The sequence below is a fragment of the Chenopodium album genome, chromosome 12, assembly GCF_948465745.1.
Source record: "Chenopodium album chromosome 12, dcCheAlbu1.1, whole genome shotgun sequence".
NCBI classification, from domain to species: Eukaryota; Viridiplantae; Streptophyta; class Magnoliopsida; order Caryophyllales; family Amaranthaceae; genus Chenopodium; species Chenopodium album.
Window position 1 is genome coordinate 40,096,637 of NC_137845.1, and position 15,471 is coordinate 40,112,107.

General features: G+C 34.4%; 2 protein-coding genes across 5 annotated transcripts; one reads left to right on the forward strand and one right to left on the reverse strand.

Annotated features, from left to right (window-relative positions):
* The first annotated feature begins 1,115 nt into the window (after positions 1-1,115).
* LOC145570516 (protein FAR-RED IMPAIRED RESPONSE 1-like) lies at positions 1,116-5,373 on the forward strand. Its single transcript, XM_081629633.1, has 3 exons — positions 1,116-1,325; positions 1,666-4,704; positions 4,945-5,373. The coding sequence occupies exon 2, from the start codon at positions 1,944-1,946 to the stop codon at positions 3,009-3,011; it is 1,068 nt and encodes a 355-aa protein (XP_081485759.1). The 5' UTR covers positions 1,116-1,325; positions 1,666-1,943; the 3' UTR covers positions 3,012-4,704; positions 4,945-5,373.
* A 3,718-nt stretch (positions 5,374-9,091) lies between these two features.
* On the reverse strand, positions 9,092-12,156 carry LOC145572391 (uncharacterized). 4 transcript variants are annotated; one of them, XR_014096822.1, is made up of 8 exons: positions 11,813-12,156; positions 11,319-11,369; positions 11,173-11,235; positions 11,018-11,095; positions 10,020-10,160; positions 9,622-9,876; positions 9,353-9,522; positions 9,092-9,275 (listed from the first exon to the last, which is right to left on the reverse strand). XR_014096822.1 is itself a non-coding variant. In XM_081631365.1 (7 exons), the coding sequence occupies exons 2-7, from the start codon at positions 11,358-11,360 to the stop codon at positions 9,171-9,173; spliced, it is 684 nt and encodes a 227-aa protein (XP_081487491.1). In that variant the 5' UTR covers positions 11,361-11,369; positions 11,813-12,156; the 3' UTR covers positions 9,092-9,170. The 4 variants fall into 4 exon arrangements, 3 of the variants coding, with proteins under 3 accessions (XP_081487491.1, XP_081487493.1, XP_081487492.1); XM_081631365.1 differs by lacking the exon at positions 9,353-9,522; XM_081631367.1 differs by lacking the exons at positions 9,353-9,522; positions 11,319-11,369; positions 11,813-12,156 and adding an exon at positions 10,243-10,515 and having other exon boundaries at positions 11,173-11,229.
* Between the last annotated feature and the right edge of the window lie 3,315 nt (positions 12,157-15,471).

The window sequence follows — 15,471 nt, forward strand, 5'->3', positions numbered from 1 at the left end:
TAACTTATTTTATTAGCTAATTATATAAAAGTGTTTTGTAAATAGCTGATAGTTTAAAGGTGATTGAGTATGTGAAATGACCAATAAGCTAATTGTGGGGTAGGTATTTTAGGTAGGATTTTAAATTAAATGAGGGTATAAGTGTCATTTCACAATAATTAATGAATAAGCTAATTGAAAAAGCTCCTAAAATGAGCTTTTTCAAAAAGAGCTTATTTAGTGGAATAAGTTCTTCAAATAAGCTTCCCACCAAACATCTTAAATTAGCTTATTTAATAGTCAATGAGCTAATATTGGTCAAATAAGCTGTTTACCAAACACATCAAAAATTCATTTATATTATTGATATTAAAAAAATTATTACTTTAAACTTTAAAGCATCACTTTTATTTGATAGATATAATTGTTTTAATTTTTTACAAAAAAAAAAAAAAAAAAAAAAAAAAAAAAAAAAAAACCTTTTCGTAAATGGCACGGGGCCTAAGGTAGTTGAACTAATAACTAACTATCTTAGCTTTTATAATGTTAACTTTAAATGCTTCAAACAATCAAGTGTGTCCGATTTCTCCGACACTACTCTGTTATAAGCCTAGTTTCTCTTGCCTTTAACCCATCCCTACACGTAGCATAAGTAACAACCACAAGTGGTGAAGTTATAGTCCCTCCGTAGGTACTCGTAGCTTATTTCTTGTTTTTTTTTTATTATTTTTTTTTATTTTAGCATTTTCCTTTTCTTTTCGGTTTTGTACCTTTTTTGAATTTAAAAATAAATAAATAAATAAACAAATCGTGAAGTTAGGACGAATTTTGGAAACGCGCTGGTTGTCGACCTAATATCTATGGGTTTAATGGACTATAAATTACTCTGATTTAGCGGATTCAAAAAATATAAAAAATATAAAAAATATTATTGAGTCAAAATCAAGAGGAGGCCCCCATTAATCTCCACGATAAACGATTTTGGTTAATCGAATGGCATTCTCGTAAATAAAAGCAAATGTAAACCTGAAAGTATAATAAAAAACAGGAATAGTACGCGCACATGCAGAAAGTGGAAGATGTTGTCAGATATTTGGGGTTAGCATCGTTATGTAACGACGTTTGATCTTATTTGACCATGGTTAGAAGGATTGAGTTAGTTTTATATTTTTTGTTCTTCAATTCCTTGTAAAGTGAATGAGCAAAGTTTGAACCCTAAACCTGAATTCCCAATTCTTGTATTGATCTTCGTCGTTCTGCTGAAGCTGGAGCGAATTGGTTTGTCGTAAATGGTATAGAATCTCCAGTTGTTGTGAATGTCCATTACATATTCAATTTTCAGCGAGGTATGTCTCTTAGTTGCTATTTGGTTGTTGCTTTGTATGTCGTTTTGATGTTGTATTGTATGAGTTGAGTAGCATGAAATGAGTAATTGTCTTTAGTGAATTGCAGAGGTAATTGAATACGGTGACTGTAGTTCACTGAAAAAGCAGTCTGAATAATAAAATGATTATGGCGTGTCACCAAAATTTAATGATGAAAGTGTTCATTTTCTTCGTTTTCTTTGAAGTATGATTGATTGGTTATTATGGTATTGTTAGTTTATAGGTGCTGTTGTGCTTTTGATGTTATAATTTTCTTTATTTTAGCTTGAACTAATTGAGGCAGGGGGGCTGTTTTGGGCAGGGGTTGGAAAATTTGGACCGGGAAAGTGAAGTGGAAGAATTGGTTGAAGTCATGGGCTCTAATCAATTAAGTGTTCATAATCAATTAATGCATGCTGAATTACTGAAAACTCCTGACAGAGATAGGAATGCTGTTGTGGATTGTGTTGGATGTTCTAATCAGGCTACTGGTAAGTCTTACAGGACCCCACCCCAGTACACACTACAGAGGTTGTTCATACTGTGGTTTCTAGTAACAAAGTTAGTGTTGTGAGTGTTATTGAGCCTCCTGCGGTTGGGATGGTATTTAAGACTTGGATGGATGTTAAAGCCTATTACAAGGAATATGCCAAGCAGATGGGATTTGGGGTTAGTAGGGTGCAAGGATCATTTTCAAAGAAGGAAGAGTGCATGGAAAGGGAGAGAGGGGGGACTACTTGGAGGTGTGGGTGTTGGGGTAGGCAGGACATGAGGGCTGTGAGAGAGGCTAAGAAGAGAGCTAAAGCAATGGGGGTGTGTGGATCCGCTGGGGCTGTTAGTGGGATTGTAGTAGACCAACAATTAAATCAAGGCAAAAGGAAGTCAAAAAAGTGTGAGTGTGAAGCAAAGATCTATGCTAGTGTTAATGATGATGGTGTGTGGGAATTGAAAACTGTGGTATTAGAACATAAAGATGATGTGAACCCAGATATGTCTAAGTTAGTAAAAGAGTACAGGATAAAGAACTCCACATCTACTGTTAAGCAGAAGCTTATGAATTTCTATGAGGTGGGGGTTCCTGTTTCTCATATTCATGGTTGTTTTGCTAGGGAAAGGGAAGGGATTGAAAACATGTCATGGACTATGAAGGAGTTACAACATGAAGTGTACAAGGAGCGTAAATTGAAGATGGAAGGAGGTGATTCTGCTGCCATGATGTCCTACTTTGAACACATGATGGCAGACAACCAAAATTTCTACCATGCCAATCGGTTAGATGATGAAGGCCGCTTGAAAGATGTCCTATGGGTAGATGCACGGAGCCGTGCTGCGTATGAGTACTTTGGTGATGTCGTGTGCTTTGATGCGACTTACAAGACTAATGACTATGAGTTGCCCTTTGTAAATTTTGTTGGGGTGAACCACCACGGGCAGTCCATTCTTCTGGGATGTGCATTAGTTTCCTATGAGGATTCTAATACATTCAGATGGATATTTCAGCAATGGTTGGCATGCAGGGGTAACAAAGCACCTGTTGGTATTCTTACGGATCAAGATGCGACGATGAGAAAACCGTTGTCTGAGGTTATGCCAAACACTAGACACCGGTGGTGTATATGGCATATCTTGTCCAAATTTCCCGATAAACTCGGCAAATGCCTTTTGTAAGTATCTGTTTAACATTTGTTACATATTTTTTCTCTGTTAAGTCTGTTTGCAATATCAATCTCAGCATTAGTTGCAGCCCTTCGAAGTGTGCTTTGATTAAGTATGACTCCACCTGTTTGCATATTTATAACCTGTATCCTTTTGAAATAAACTTAAATAAGCATACACTTTAAAAATGAAGTTGTATTTGTGATGGAAAATGTTGAACGTGTGGGTATCTATGCTAATTAAGATAAAAGATGAATTCTTTCGTCTTTTTTGTATGACTATTACAAAGAGGCAGGGATGCCTTGTAAGAGTAACATTCCATGTTTAGAGATGAAGTATGCCGGTGTGTTGTTCGTAGTTGGACTGCCATGTGTTATCCGTTATTCTTTTCTGGAAAGTAGTTTGAATATTTTGGGTTGTCTGCTTTCTGTTGTGTTGGACTGGTACAATGAGTTCAAGAACAAGTTGAAATCTGTAATATATGAAAGTTTTGATGTTGAGGAGTTTGAAGGGAGCTGGTGTGCTTTGATTAAGCACTACAAGCTTGAAACAAATAAGCGGTTGACATACAAAGAAAGACACATGTGGGTCCCGGCCTTTATGAAAGAGTTTTTTTGGGCGGGGATGAACACAATTCAACGCGTAGAAAGCATCAACAGCTTCTTTGACGGTTTTTTTATGCCGAAAGACAAAATTGTTAGAATTTCCAATGCAATATACAAGAGCAATGACACAACGAGTAAAAGATGAAAAGGACGCTAATGACAATTGTTCAAAGTATTTGCGGAGGAAAATTAGTGAGTTCACGGTTGAGAAATTATTCCAAATAATTTACACAGACGCTAAATTTCAAAATTCAAACTGAACTGTCAAGACTGTTGTACTGCTACACCCAGGATGAGAAGATGCTGTCTGACACAGTTGTGAAAGACTTGGTGGAGGATCGTGTGTGGATTATTCCTTCTGGGTAGAGGGAAGAAATCTTAACTGATTGCCGAAGGTTTTACCGTGTTACATTTGACAGTGTGACAAAAGATGTGTCATGCGATTGCCGGAAATTTGACACCTTTGTCATCATGTGCAAGCACATGATTTGTATTTTAGATCAGAATTTGGTTTTTGATATTCCGGAGAAGTACATTCTAACAAGCTGGCGTAAAGATGTGCAAAGGAAGCACACACGTGTCAAAGTTCCTTATCATGACCCAACTCAATCTTTACAAGGGAAACGGTTTCATGCTATGGCTTCTACTTTTGAGCCAATTTGCGAACTTGCTTTAACAGTTGATGAAAATACCGTGCAACACGTTATCACAGAACTCACAAGGCTGCAGGAGGAAGTTGTCAACACTCAACATGAAAGTGAAAATGGATGAACTGCATAAACCCGAATGAAGTTGTTCATTTCCCCCATGTTGAGGACTTCCCACCTCTTGAACCTAGGGTAACGTTTTCATCTGTTCGAAGACCTGGTTTCCCTACTGATGACCAGAACACTGGATTGTAAGAACCTGTGACTGACCTCTCCGCAGATGAAGATAATACCAGGCTTATGTCCACCCAGGTTTCTAGTGTAGTTCTGAATAAACAGTCTCAAATTCTTGACCCTGTGGTAAAGAAAAGGCGCAGAGGAAGACCGAAGGGAAGCAAGAACAAAACCCTTGCTGAACAAGGCTACAAGAAGGGCATAGAGAAACAACCGGATGTAAGTTGGTTACTTTCATCATTTATATGCATATGTTAACTACAAAAACAGAAAGTCTATTAAAGCCCACCCAATATTTATACTTTACTGTAATCTAATCATGCTACTCAGTTCATACTCGACACTTTCTTCCCAGCTTCATTCAATGGGAAATTACAAGTAAGGTTTAATTTGTGTTAATTATGAGGGAGTTATGTGTGTTTTACACGTTTATGTTTTATTAACATGTAATGTGCACAGGTAAAGAGAAAGCTTTTGCAAGAGTTATATGCTGTTGAAGAGGATGATCTTCATCTCGATGACAGTGGCCTTCACAAAAACAAAAGATCGAACAGTGGGAGCAGCGGAGATGATGGTTCTATTGGGGCCTCAATAGAATTCTGAGCCATCAAGAAAGGACACTTTTATGATGTGCTAATGTTTTGCAAACTGTGTGGTGTAACTATGTTAATCTTTTGAATGGTCTTTTGGGTGTTGCAGATAAGCAGATATGCTATTGTCGTAATTAAGATAACTTTAGTCTTACAGTGAAATTGGTGTATTAGGTCACTGTACAATGTGCTTTGTGGCCGTATGTTTTACGACCTACCTTTTGGGGCCCAAACTAACTAGGCCAAACGATATTAAACAGGCGGGTCTTTTTAATAAGAATATTGCAAATTAACCTTATCAGTCCATGTTCTTATTTCAAATCATCCGAATTATTTTTGGGCTGGGCTCATATTTCACAGCATATCATCCAATATTTTTGGGCTAGGGCTTAAATTTTTAAAGATTTTATCTTATTCGTATCTGCGGTTGAGTTGTACGAAGCCAGTGTACTGTAATTTTTTATTTTTTGCCTTTGTGAATTTATTAAAATATATTGACACTAATATAGCAACTTTATATTAAGTAAAATTAATTTTAACTTATTAGTTATAGTCAATGTTGAAACTAATCTAGCAATTTTAAATCTAGCGATTAAAGTAAAATAATCAAAATTACGCTTGGATTGACTAGTGTCTAATACTTCCTCCGTTCTATTAATATTGCAACAAGGAGGAAATTACGCATCCCAAAGCACATTTTATATGCTAAATATCTATAATTGTGTAAGAGTAAAAATTATAAAAAGTTGATATTGTGAAAGTATTTTATGAGACGAATCCAATAAGATCCCACATGACTATATTTTGCTTAACATATAAATCTATATTATATGGTCAAACAAGAGTGATGAATAGTGCCAAAAGTCCATTGTTGCAATATTAATAGAACGGAGGAAGTAATAGAAGAGCAGCTACAGTTTCCGTTTAGAAGTGTTGGCAATTTGGCATTACCCTCTTCGATTAATCATAATAATATAACAATTATGTCAAAATAAGACTAAGTAAATCAGATGCTCCATTATGGTACGAAGTAAATCAGATACAGTAAGAAGTTAGAGCATTACCATATCACAAATAAGGAACATGATCTAAGTGTCCAAAAGTCAAAATATAAGCTAAAATGTTTTAATACATTACACTCAATCAGTCCAACAACACAAACTGGTAGCTGAAAACAAGCCGGTGGCACTACGATGAACCTATCAAGTAAATGTTAAGACTAAAAATGGGTTTTCTCATACCACACAACTCCACGAGAGTTTTCTCATCGAATTCAACCTCTTCACCAAGAATTAATTCTAGAACTCCTTTCTTTATGTTGCAAGCTACAATCTTTTGATTTCAATCCCTCTTAATGTGCATTGTGGCTTCCCACTTCTGACTGTTATTATACAATTCGACAGTAGAGGTGTCTTCAAGGCTGTTAAAATGTGCTCGGGCAAATGATAGAGGAAATATCTACATTATTTGATTATATTAATTCACTTATTCAAATTTGAACATACTTTGGGTTTCTCTTTATGTCTAAATGTATTTGTTGCATCTTGTCCTTTAAGGTTATTATTTTCGATTTATTTGCAGGCTTCTGTTGATCATCATCTTTTGATTTTCTGATAATTCATTAAAATATGTTTGAATTTACAATTTTGATAACATAAATTAAAAATGAACATAGAGTATAAAGAGAATGAACATTCAACTTATCTTAATGTTGACCAAGAGTATTCTTTTCTGTTTTTCTTTGCAAATAAACATAAAATTAAATGTATAGACAATGAATATTTAATTTATCTTACTTTTGGACAGGATTATTCTTTTCTGTATTGCTTTGCCCTTCTGGTTGAACTTCTTCCAGTTGGCTGAAATAAACATTAAAAAATTATTTAATAAAAATGAACAAATTATGTATGTAAAATGTACATTTATTTATATACAAGTGAGCATTAGTATACCTTTGATCCCTACTCTCTTTGTCAGTTGCAGACTCACCCTCAGTTGTTGCATGAGTAGCAGAGATGTTCTCACTTTGTTCACTTTAAAAAATATAGTTATTTTTATATAACATGCAATTAAAATATGAACTAATTTATACAATGAAGAAGAGGATCAGTTATTTTGGTATAAAACTTTTATACCTTATTGGTTGATTTGTTTCTGGTGGTCTTGATTTTGACATAACAAATTTCACTCGAACCTTTTTTGTTTCACTAAAATTTTAAGAATTATCTATTAAGTTTGGCATACATACACAATGTACAATGATTGCATATAAAAACATTTATTTGTACATATATAAACTTACTTGTTTAAAGTGTATCTTTGATAACTATTATCAAATTCATTTTGTTCTATAACCTTCCTTAGAGTTAATGGTTCAGATTTTCCATCTCTAAATTGGAGTAAGTGTATCACTCTAAATGGCACATCACTACAATATAAATTAATCACAGGACATTAGTTTGAATGCATACAAATGATTATTCTCATATTTATATATGTGCATCATGTGTCAATGAAATGTACATTTGTTATTTAAACCCCAATGAATATTCAAATGAACAAAGATAAATATATGATCACAATTATATATATAAATGAACATTATGAGTATCAAATATGATCATGTACAATTATGTTTCAATGAAATGTACATTTTATATTTAAGCCTCAATGAATACTCAAATGAACAAATATACATATATGATCATAACTTTATCTATAAATGAACATTATGAGTGTCAGATTTGATCAAACACAAATAGCATATTAAACAATCATAAAACCAAATATTATCAAATACAAGTAACATATTACACATGATTATAATATATATTGTAAATGATTATTTACCTTGGAAGTGGAGACATTTTTAAATCCGTACCAATTGACTTGTCAATATCTTTTAAAAGTTTAGGATCTACAATTGGAGTCTTTTCGCGGTTTTTTTTCAATTTTTCTAGTCTTGACTGAAGAGGTACATCATCATCTTCATCTTCTCTGTTTTATTAAGAAATTGTTAATGTTTTAATTTTCAGTAAAATTTTACTACAATCGCAATAATATGAACAAAAATTAGGGTTCATACATAAAATTGAACAAAAAATTGATCAAAAATGAACAAAAATTAGGGTACATACATTTCTTCAGAATTTTTCACTGATTTACTCGTCTCTGAAGTGTTCTTCTCCAAAGTCATACTATAATTGCAAAAAATTGAACAAAAATTAGGTTTCACATATAAATTCGCTCTATAATTTTCATCGCAAGAAAATGAACAAAATTACTTACTCTTTGGACACATTTTGCTCTGTTTTTCCAGATTCTTCTTGCATGTTCTTCTCTAAAGTGTTTTTTTCCAAAATCACTCTAGAAAATGAACCAAAATTAGGCTTCATACAAAAAATTGTACTAAAATCGCAAGTAAAATGAACAAAATTACTTACTCTTTATCAAAATGTTGCTTCGATTGTTTAATTTCATCTCGAATATTAGACATTTGAAGCAATTATGTAGTGTTTTGAAGCAATTTTGCAATAATTTGAAGCGAATTTCGTCCGATTCGACGGTGTGATGAGAGAGAAACTCTAGAGAAATGAAGAAGATGGTTTTTAGAGAGAGAAAATGATTTGAAATGGATTTTTTTTTTTTAATATATATATATATGTGGGGTAGGGGAAGTTATTTCTAATTTACCCCAGTTACTGCGGTTAGTGGGGGGTGAGTGAGAGCAGTTACTAATTTGTGGGGGTAGGGGAAACATGTGAAACGATGTGTTTTGATGGGGGTGTATGTTGTGGTACCTACACTAGGGTGTAGTGTATACCAACTAATGTTTAAGTGACAAGCGTTTTACAAGAATTGGGCTGAACTTTTTAGAGTACTATAATTTTGAATATGTAACTTAGTTTATTTAAATTAGCCCATGTTAGGCCATGACTTTTGGGCCTGTGATTGTTGGACTACACCTTTTGTATTGTAAGCTACAAGTGGAAATAGCCCATTAAACACTATAAATGTAAACGTATCCAACAACTATCCTTATTATATTACATTGAAATTAATGCGTAACAACTGATTAAACGAATAATTATTTTTCTAAACACATACAGGGTTGTTATTCAAAATCGTAATGCTCCATCCCGTCATCTTCGCAAAGTAACTGAGTGCTTGTTCATCCAACCAATTACGGATATTCATCAGCTGCAACCAAGAAGATGATTTTAATATCTGAAAACCACAACATGATATAACACAAATTCAATGACACTAGGCCGCACCAGTCTATTTATAGCGGTTGAGCCCAATGATAGCATCCCTGATTCCAGTACAAAGATTTCAACACTTCTCAATGAAATGAAGAGTGCAGTGCAATGTGCTCTATACGGATTTCTACACGAGGGGTGAAGTTGGATCGGAATCCATAAACTTTCATTCATACCAGAAAAAACTGTAACCTCACAAACGGATTGCAACAAAACACACAATTAGGATAGCTTAATCCAGAATACACTTAAGCAACTACAAACAATACATAGACAAAACTCACCGATCCATAACAATTGCGCATTACAGGTAATGGGCAGTTGGAAGAAGCATGGTTTGGTGATACAGGAAGTGATATGAGAGCCTTTTCAGCTTTGCGCTCATGAGGATTCTTGTTACTTGTCGCACCCCTCCTCTTTTTCTTTAATTTGCGCTCACGAGGATTCTCATAAGTCATCCCAACCTCCGTTGTGTGTGTTGGTCCATTTGTATCCCTAGCAGCCAGAGGATGTTGCTCGCTATACGCCACGTCCAACATCTACAGAAAGCACGCCAAAATAAGTAACCTACTCTGCTAATTCAGTTGTTTTTTTTTTTCTAATTTTGAAAGAATCTGCTAATTTGGTATTACAATAGCTAATTCGATTTAACAATAAAATATTACGATTACTTAAGGCTTACCCCAAGTTTCCCGTAATCACCACTGCATGAAATTCTATCTTCCTTCGCGGCGATTCTGATTTGCTTCATATCCCACACCTTCACGCGTGGAAAAATTCCCCATTCAACAGGATCCCTATTTAGCCTATCCAAATAGAATATCTACACAAATCAAAATATTAGATTTCAAATAGTATACCAAGAGGAAAAGGACACTAAAAATACATGATTTATGACAGTATACCACTAAGAACATGGTACATCCACCACAGCCAGTAGCAAACCCAGTACCATAAAAACGACATGCAAAATTCAGTAGACTGTCCATGATAGTTTATTCAACACAAGGCCACACCAATCATAATTCGCACATCCACGAGCACACGTCAAGGCCGGGACAAGATCAGCAGCTAGTCTTGGTGATTGAGTAAGAAATAGGACCATTTGAAGAGCAACCATGAGGAAAAGCGTCTTAAATTCTTCTTCTTCTTCATCAATATCCCAATGCCCCTCCAACCTATCCAAGACAATAGAATTGATAAGGATACCAGTTGTCGTATATGTCCGGCCAACAGACTTTGATTTGGTCTCCCATGATTGCCCATATTTAGCCAAAATATGGTCGATCTTCAAACTCATTTTAGGGTTCAATGATTTCTTTGTAGGAACTTGCCAACCACCATTTAGAATGCCAAAAATCCAATATATTTGATTCCTCGATAATTTGTACTCTTTTCCATCACCGGAGATAACTTTTTTGCTTATTGGATCAATTCGGCTTAGTAGCCAATATCCAAGCTGTCTTGGAAGTTGCAAATCCGAAGCTAAATTAAGAAGACCTCTAAATCCCATATCCCCAACCCATTTCATTGTCCTCTCACCAAAGGTGTGACAAATCCTCGTAAATGACTCAATCTAACAAGTCAGGTTAGGTGGCTGCAACAAATTTCAAATGTATTTACATAACACACTCATTAACCAATGATAAATCAGTATCGTAATATTTGCAAAAAGCTTACCCGGGAGCTTCTCCTCCCATGTTCCATCAACACGAGGTTCTCAGCCTTCACTTTACCACCAACAAAAATGCAATTATCCTAGCAAAAGCTCAGAAACCATTCATTACCACACTACTATTACAAGCAACAATACTCACTATATGTATTTAACAAACCTTGAATAATCCAGGATGACGTTGCTCTTTCTTTAGACTAGATTCTGCATTTCCACGATCACCCTAACCAGATAGATATATATAGATATATCAGATTACAATCACATCAACCAACCAAACATAAGGGACTCAAGAACTGTACAAACCATTCCAGTTTGAGTCGAGTCTCGACATCGCTTTTTCACCATATCAATAATCTGTAATTGATAAATGACATTCTATCAAGGAGGAGTGTGGTGAATAATTAAAGGCATACGAAATCATAAGCTTCCAATCAGCATCACCCATTCAATCACGACTTGGGCATGAACATCACAGGAAACAAACAACGAGAAGAGATACATGATATTCTATCAAGGATACATGATATTCTACCAAGGATTAACCATAACCACAGAATCAAGGATACATGATATTCTACCAAGGATTAACCATAACCACAGAATCAAGGCATACAAAAACAGAAATTTCCGACCAGCAGCACACTTTCAATCACGAAACGAGGGCATGCAAAAACAAATAACAATAACCATTCGGATTAAAATAGCAAGAATCATCAACAAATGACAACAGCCTTATCATTCATTAACCGATATGAACAACAAGGTTTACTCGATTGAAAAGATACATTATTACATACCAAATAAAGACAACTGAACTTCGAATGAATTAATACTAGTCCGCCAGTGTATTGCGTTACGCCTACTTCAATCAGTTAATCGATTATTAGTCGATTGAAAATTAATTAATCGATTTCTTCATAACTTCCGACCTTTGAATACATAAATTCCTCAGCTTTTGTGGAAAACGACTCCGACCGGGGGGTAACTGGATGCCGCCAATGTCAAAAAATCACTTCAGAGACATAGTGGATGTGCAGGTCGCCGATGTCGGGACATCTCAATTCTTTCTAGGGTTTGGGAGAGTGGAAGTTCTTGTGGAAGATGAGTTAACCAGAGTTAACCTCAGGAGGTACACTCGAGTCAAAACCTGTTAACGCCCGGGGTAACGACTCTTCTCAATTAAAAGATGCAAGTACAAAAACGCCCTCAACACGCCACATAAAATGACGTAGAGATCCTTGGATAAACAATTCAAGTTTATCGAGGAGATAAACTTGAATTCCCTCCAAAATCAAAGTTAGTATACGTTTAATTGGGTTCAAATAGTTAATTTTAAAACATATTATGAAATAATATTAATTTTTCCTATCTTCTTATAAAAAGTACAAGATTACTCTTATGAATAGTGTGCTATCAATTATACCCTTCAAAATATGTATTTAAATAAATATTCTCATTAATATGTGTAAGTTTGTTTTAATCAATATTATAACTAAGTCACTACTGGCTTACTATTATTAGCAACTTCCCATTTAAAACAATATATATAACGTGTTTATGACCCGATCAACGTAACTTGTTTAAGTCTTTATTTAATTTTGACTTGTCTGATACATCGTATGGCTCGATAAACCCAATAGGCAATATCTTTATGACCCGACTCGATTATTACTTAATTCAACTGACTCGTTTCAACTCATTATTTGATTAATCAAACTTATTTATGAATTATGACTCATACTAATTAATTAACTGAGCGTGTTTATGACCCGACCAATTACAACTCAAATTGTGCCTACTTTAACCTAAATCGATTATGACCTAAATTGGGTTTATCCGATTTATTTTGAATCGAAACCTGTTTTTTAAACCGACCAAGTTCAACCCGAATTGATTATGACTCAAACCGATTACAACCTGACCCGATCTACTTTGACCCAAAACCTACATTAAACTAGCAACAGTCGTGTTCAAACCGACTCAATTAACCTGAACTAATCATGACTTGAATTGCTTAAGACCCGACTCGAAAAGACCCGAAACCCGCTTTTAAACTAGAAAACCTGTTTTCAACCAAACAAGTTCAACCCGAACTTGTTATGACCCGAACCAATTACAACTCGGCTTGATTTTGACCCGAATCAAATAGAAACCGCAATAGAATAAACCAAACCCGGACTGACCTGATAATTTTTAAAACCGATCCAAAGCGACCTGTTAATTATTTCAACCCGTTAAAAGCTGACCCATTATGAATCGAAAATCGATAAATCGAACCCTAAACCTAACCGTATATCCGATTAACAACTCTAGTTAAAATGACATCCTTCAAAACATAAAACATGCTTCTCTCACTATCTAAAATAATACAAGTATTAAATTTAAAGAACATGAACCTTAACGACCATAGAAGATCAAACATAAAAGATAATTTAAAGAGCATAAGTCCTATAATAATACAAATTATTTTTTTAAAAAGATATATAAACAATACAAAGCAGACTAAGGCCTTATTTACTTTACATTAAAAAAATAATATTCTTTAAAAATAATTTAACTTCAGTAAATTTAATTTTACTTCAGTAAAAATAAGTTCAACTCAGCAAAAATATAATAGCAATTTAAGTTCACTAAATTTAGTTTCAGTTCAGTTAACATAATTTCAGTTCATTAGAAAACAGTAAACTTAATTAAAGAAGAAAAATAATAGCAAGTCAACAAAAATAATTTCAATTCGGCTTAAATAATTTCAGCTCGGTAAATATAATTTCAGTTTAGCAAAAATAATTTCAGTTATGTAAAAATAATTTCAATTCAGCAAAAATTAATAACGCTAAAGAAAAAAAATATAATGTCCAGTTCAATTCACCTTATTTTTTACTTGAAACTATTTTTACTAAACTTTATTTTTACTGAACTGAAATTATTATTTTAAGATTAACTAAATAGGGCCTAATTGTCACAAATATGATAAAAATTTTAAAAAATTGTATGTACAATAAAAGGAAATTTTGCAAAAAATCACCTTTTTATAACCAATTATTTACAAGAAACCACTCTCTAATTTTTTTTTAATTTTTTTTTTTGCAAATACACACACTAAATAATTTTTTTTTTGCAGCATCATACCTTTGGCCAGAAAAGAAGGTTTAACCTTATATTCCGGTGTGAACTCCACCATGTGCGAGTCACGTGCTCACTCAATACCACCCTTTTTCATTTTTTCCCCTTTTCCCCTCCAATTGCACTCTCTCTCTCTCCTCTGTTCTTCTTTCTCCTTCAATAAATCTCCATTGAAGGCAATGAGCTCCATTCTTTTCAGAGAAATTAAGCAAGGTAAGTGACAAAATTTGTTATTTAATTCCTATAAACGAAGAATCAAGCTACACCCCAAGAATTACCCCTTAATTCATACTCTTTCTTCCTTAATCTTCAATTGAAGCAAAACCCTCAATGGGTAACCTAAAAAAACTGATTCTTTCCCCAAAAAATTAATCGGGTGTAGTTGAGGTTGTGTAATTGAATTGAAATCTGCAAATAGGGGGAAAATTCTTGTTCATATTTTTAGGTTATTGGTTTTATTTGTTTTTTGTTTTTTTTTTTTTTTATGTGTGGATGTCGGTTGTTTCTGTTGTTGTTGTAGAGGTTGTCGGTTATTTTTGTTGATGGAGGTAGTTTGACTGGTGGTTGTTTATGAGATAGCTAAGGTTGAAGATGGTGGTTTAAGAGGTTGGGGTGGAGGAAAGTGGGTGGTGGTGGATCTCGGGGTTCGGGTGGTGAGAGGGAAGGAAGTGATGGTGGTTAGGTGGAAGAGGAGGAGAGAGAATCCGTGGGTTAGGGGAAAGGGAAGGGAGCAGGATCGTCGACGTCGACGCCGGCGCCGACAGCTAGCAGGGGCTGGCAGTGGGTGGGGGAAATTGGTTGGCTGCCGGAAAATTGGTTAGTGGTTTTAGGGTGTCACGTGTGAGGCACGTGGTCGGGTCAACCTCGGAATACAAGGTCAAAGACTATTTTCCGACCAAAGGTGTGGCCTTGCAAAAAAAATTTAAATTAAGGTGTGTATTTGCGAAAAAAAATTTTATAAGGTAGTTTCCTGCAAAAAAAATGATTATAAAAGGTGGTTTAATGAAAAATTTCCACAATAAAATATGGGAAATTCTCATTGGTAGCCATCAACTTTTGCTTATTTCCATTGACCACTTTGTATATGAATTATCCTTGGTAGCCTTCAACTTTTAAAATGTTACTTCCTAACCTTATTTAGTAAAAAATGTTAAAATAAAAGTTAACTTTGATTTATAATTATTTTAATTGTTAACTAATCTTTAAAATTAATAATTTTTTTAAAAAAATCCTTTCTTCTTTCCCCCCTCCTCCACCCCCGTACTGTTCCTATTTCTCTCCTCCCTTTGCTAATTAATTTTTTCTCTCTCTTAGAATTCTCCCCCAAATTGTT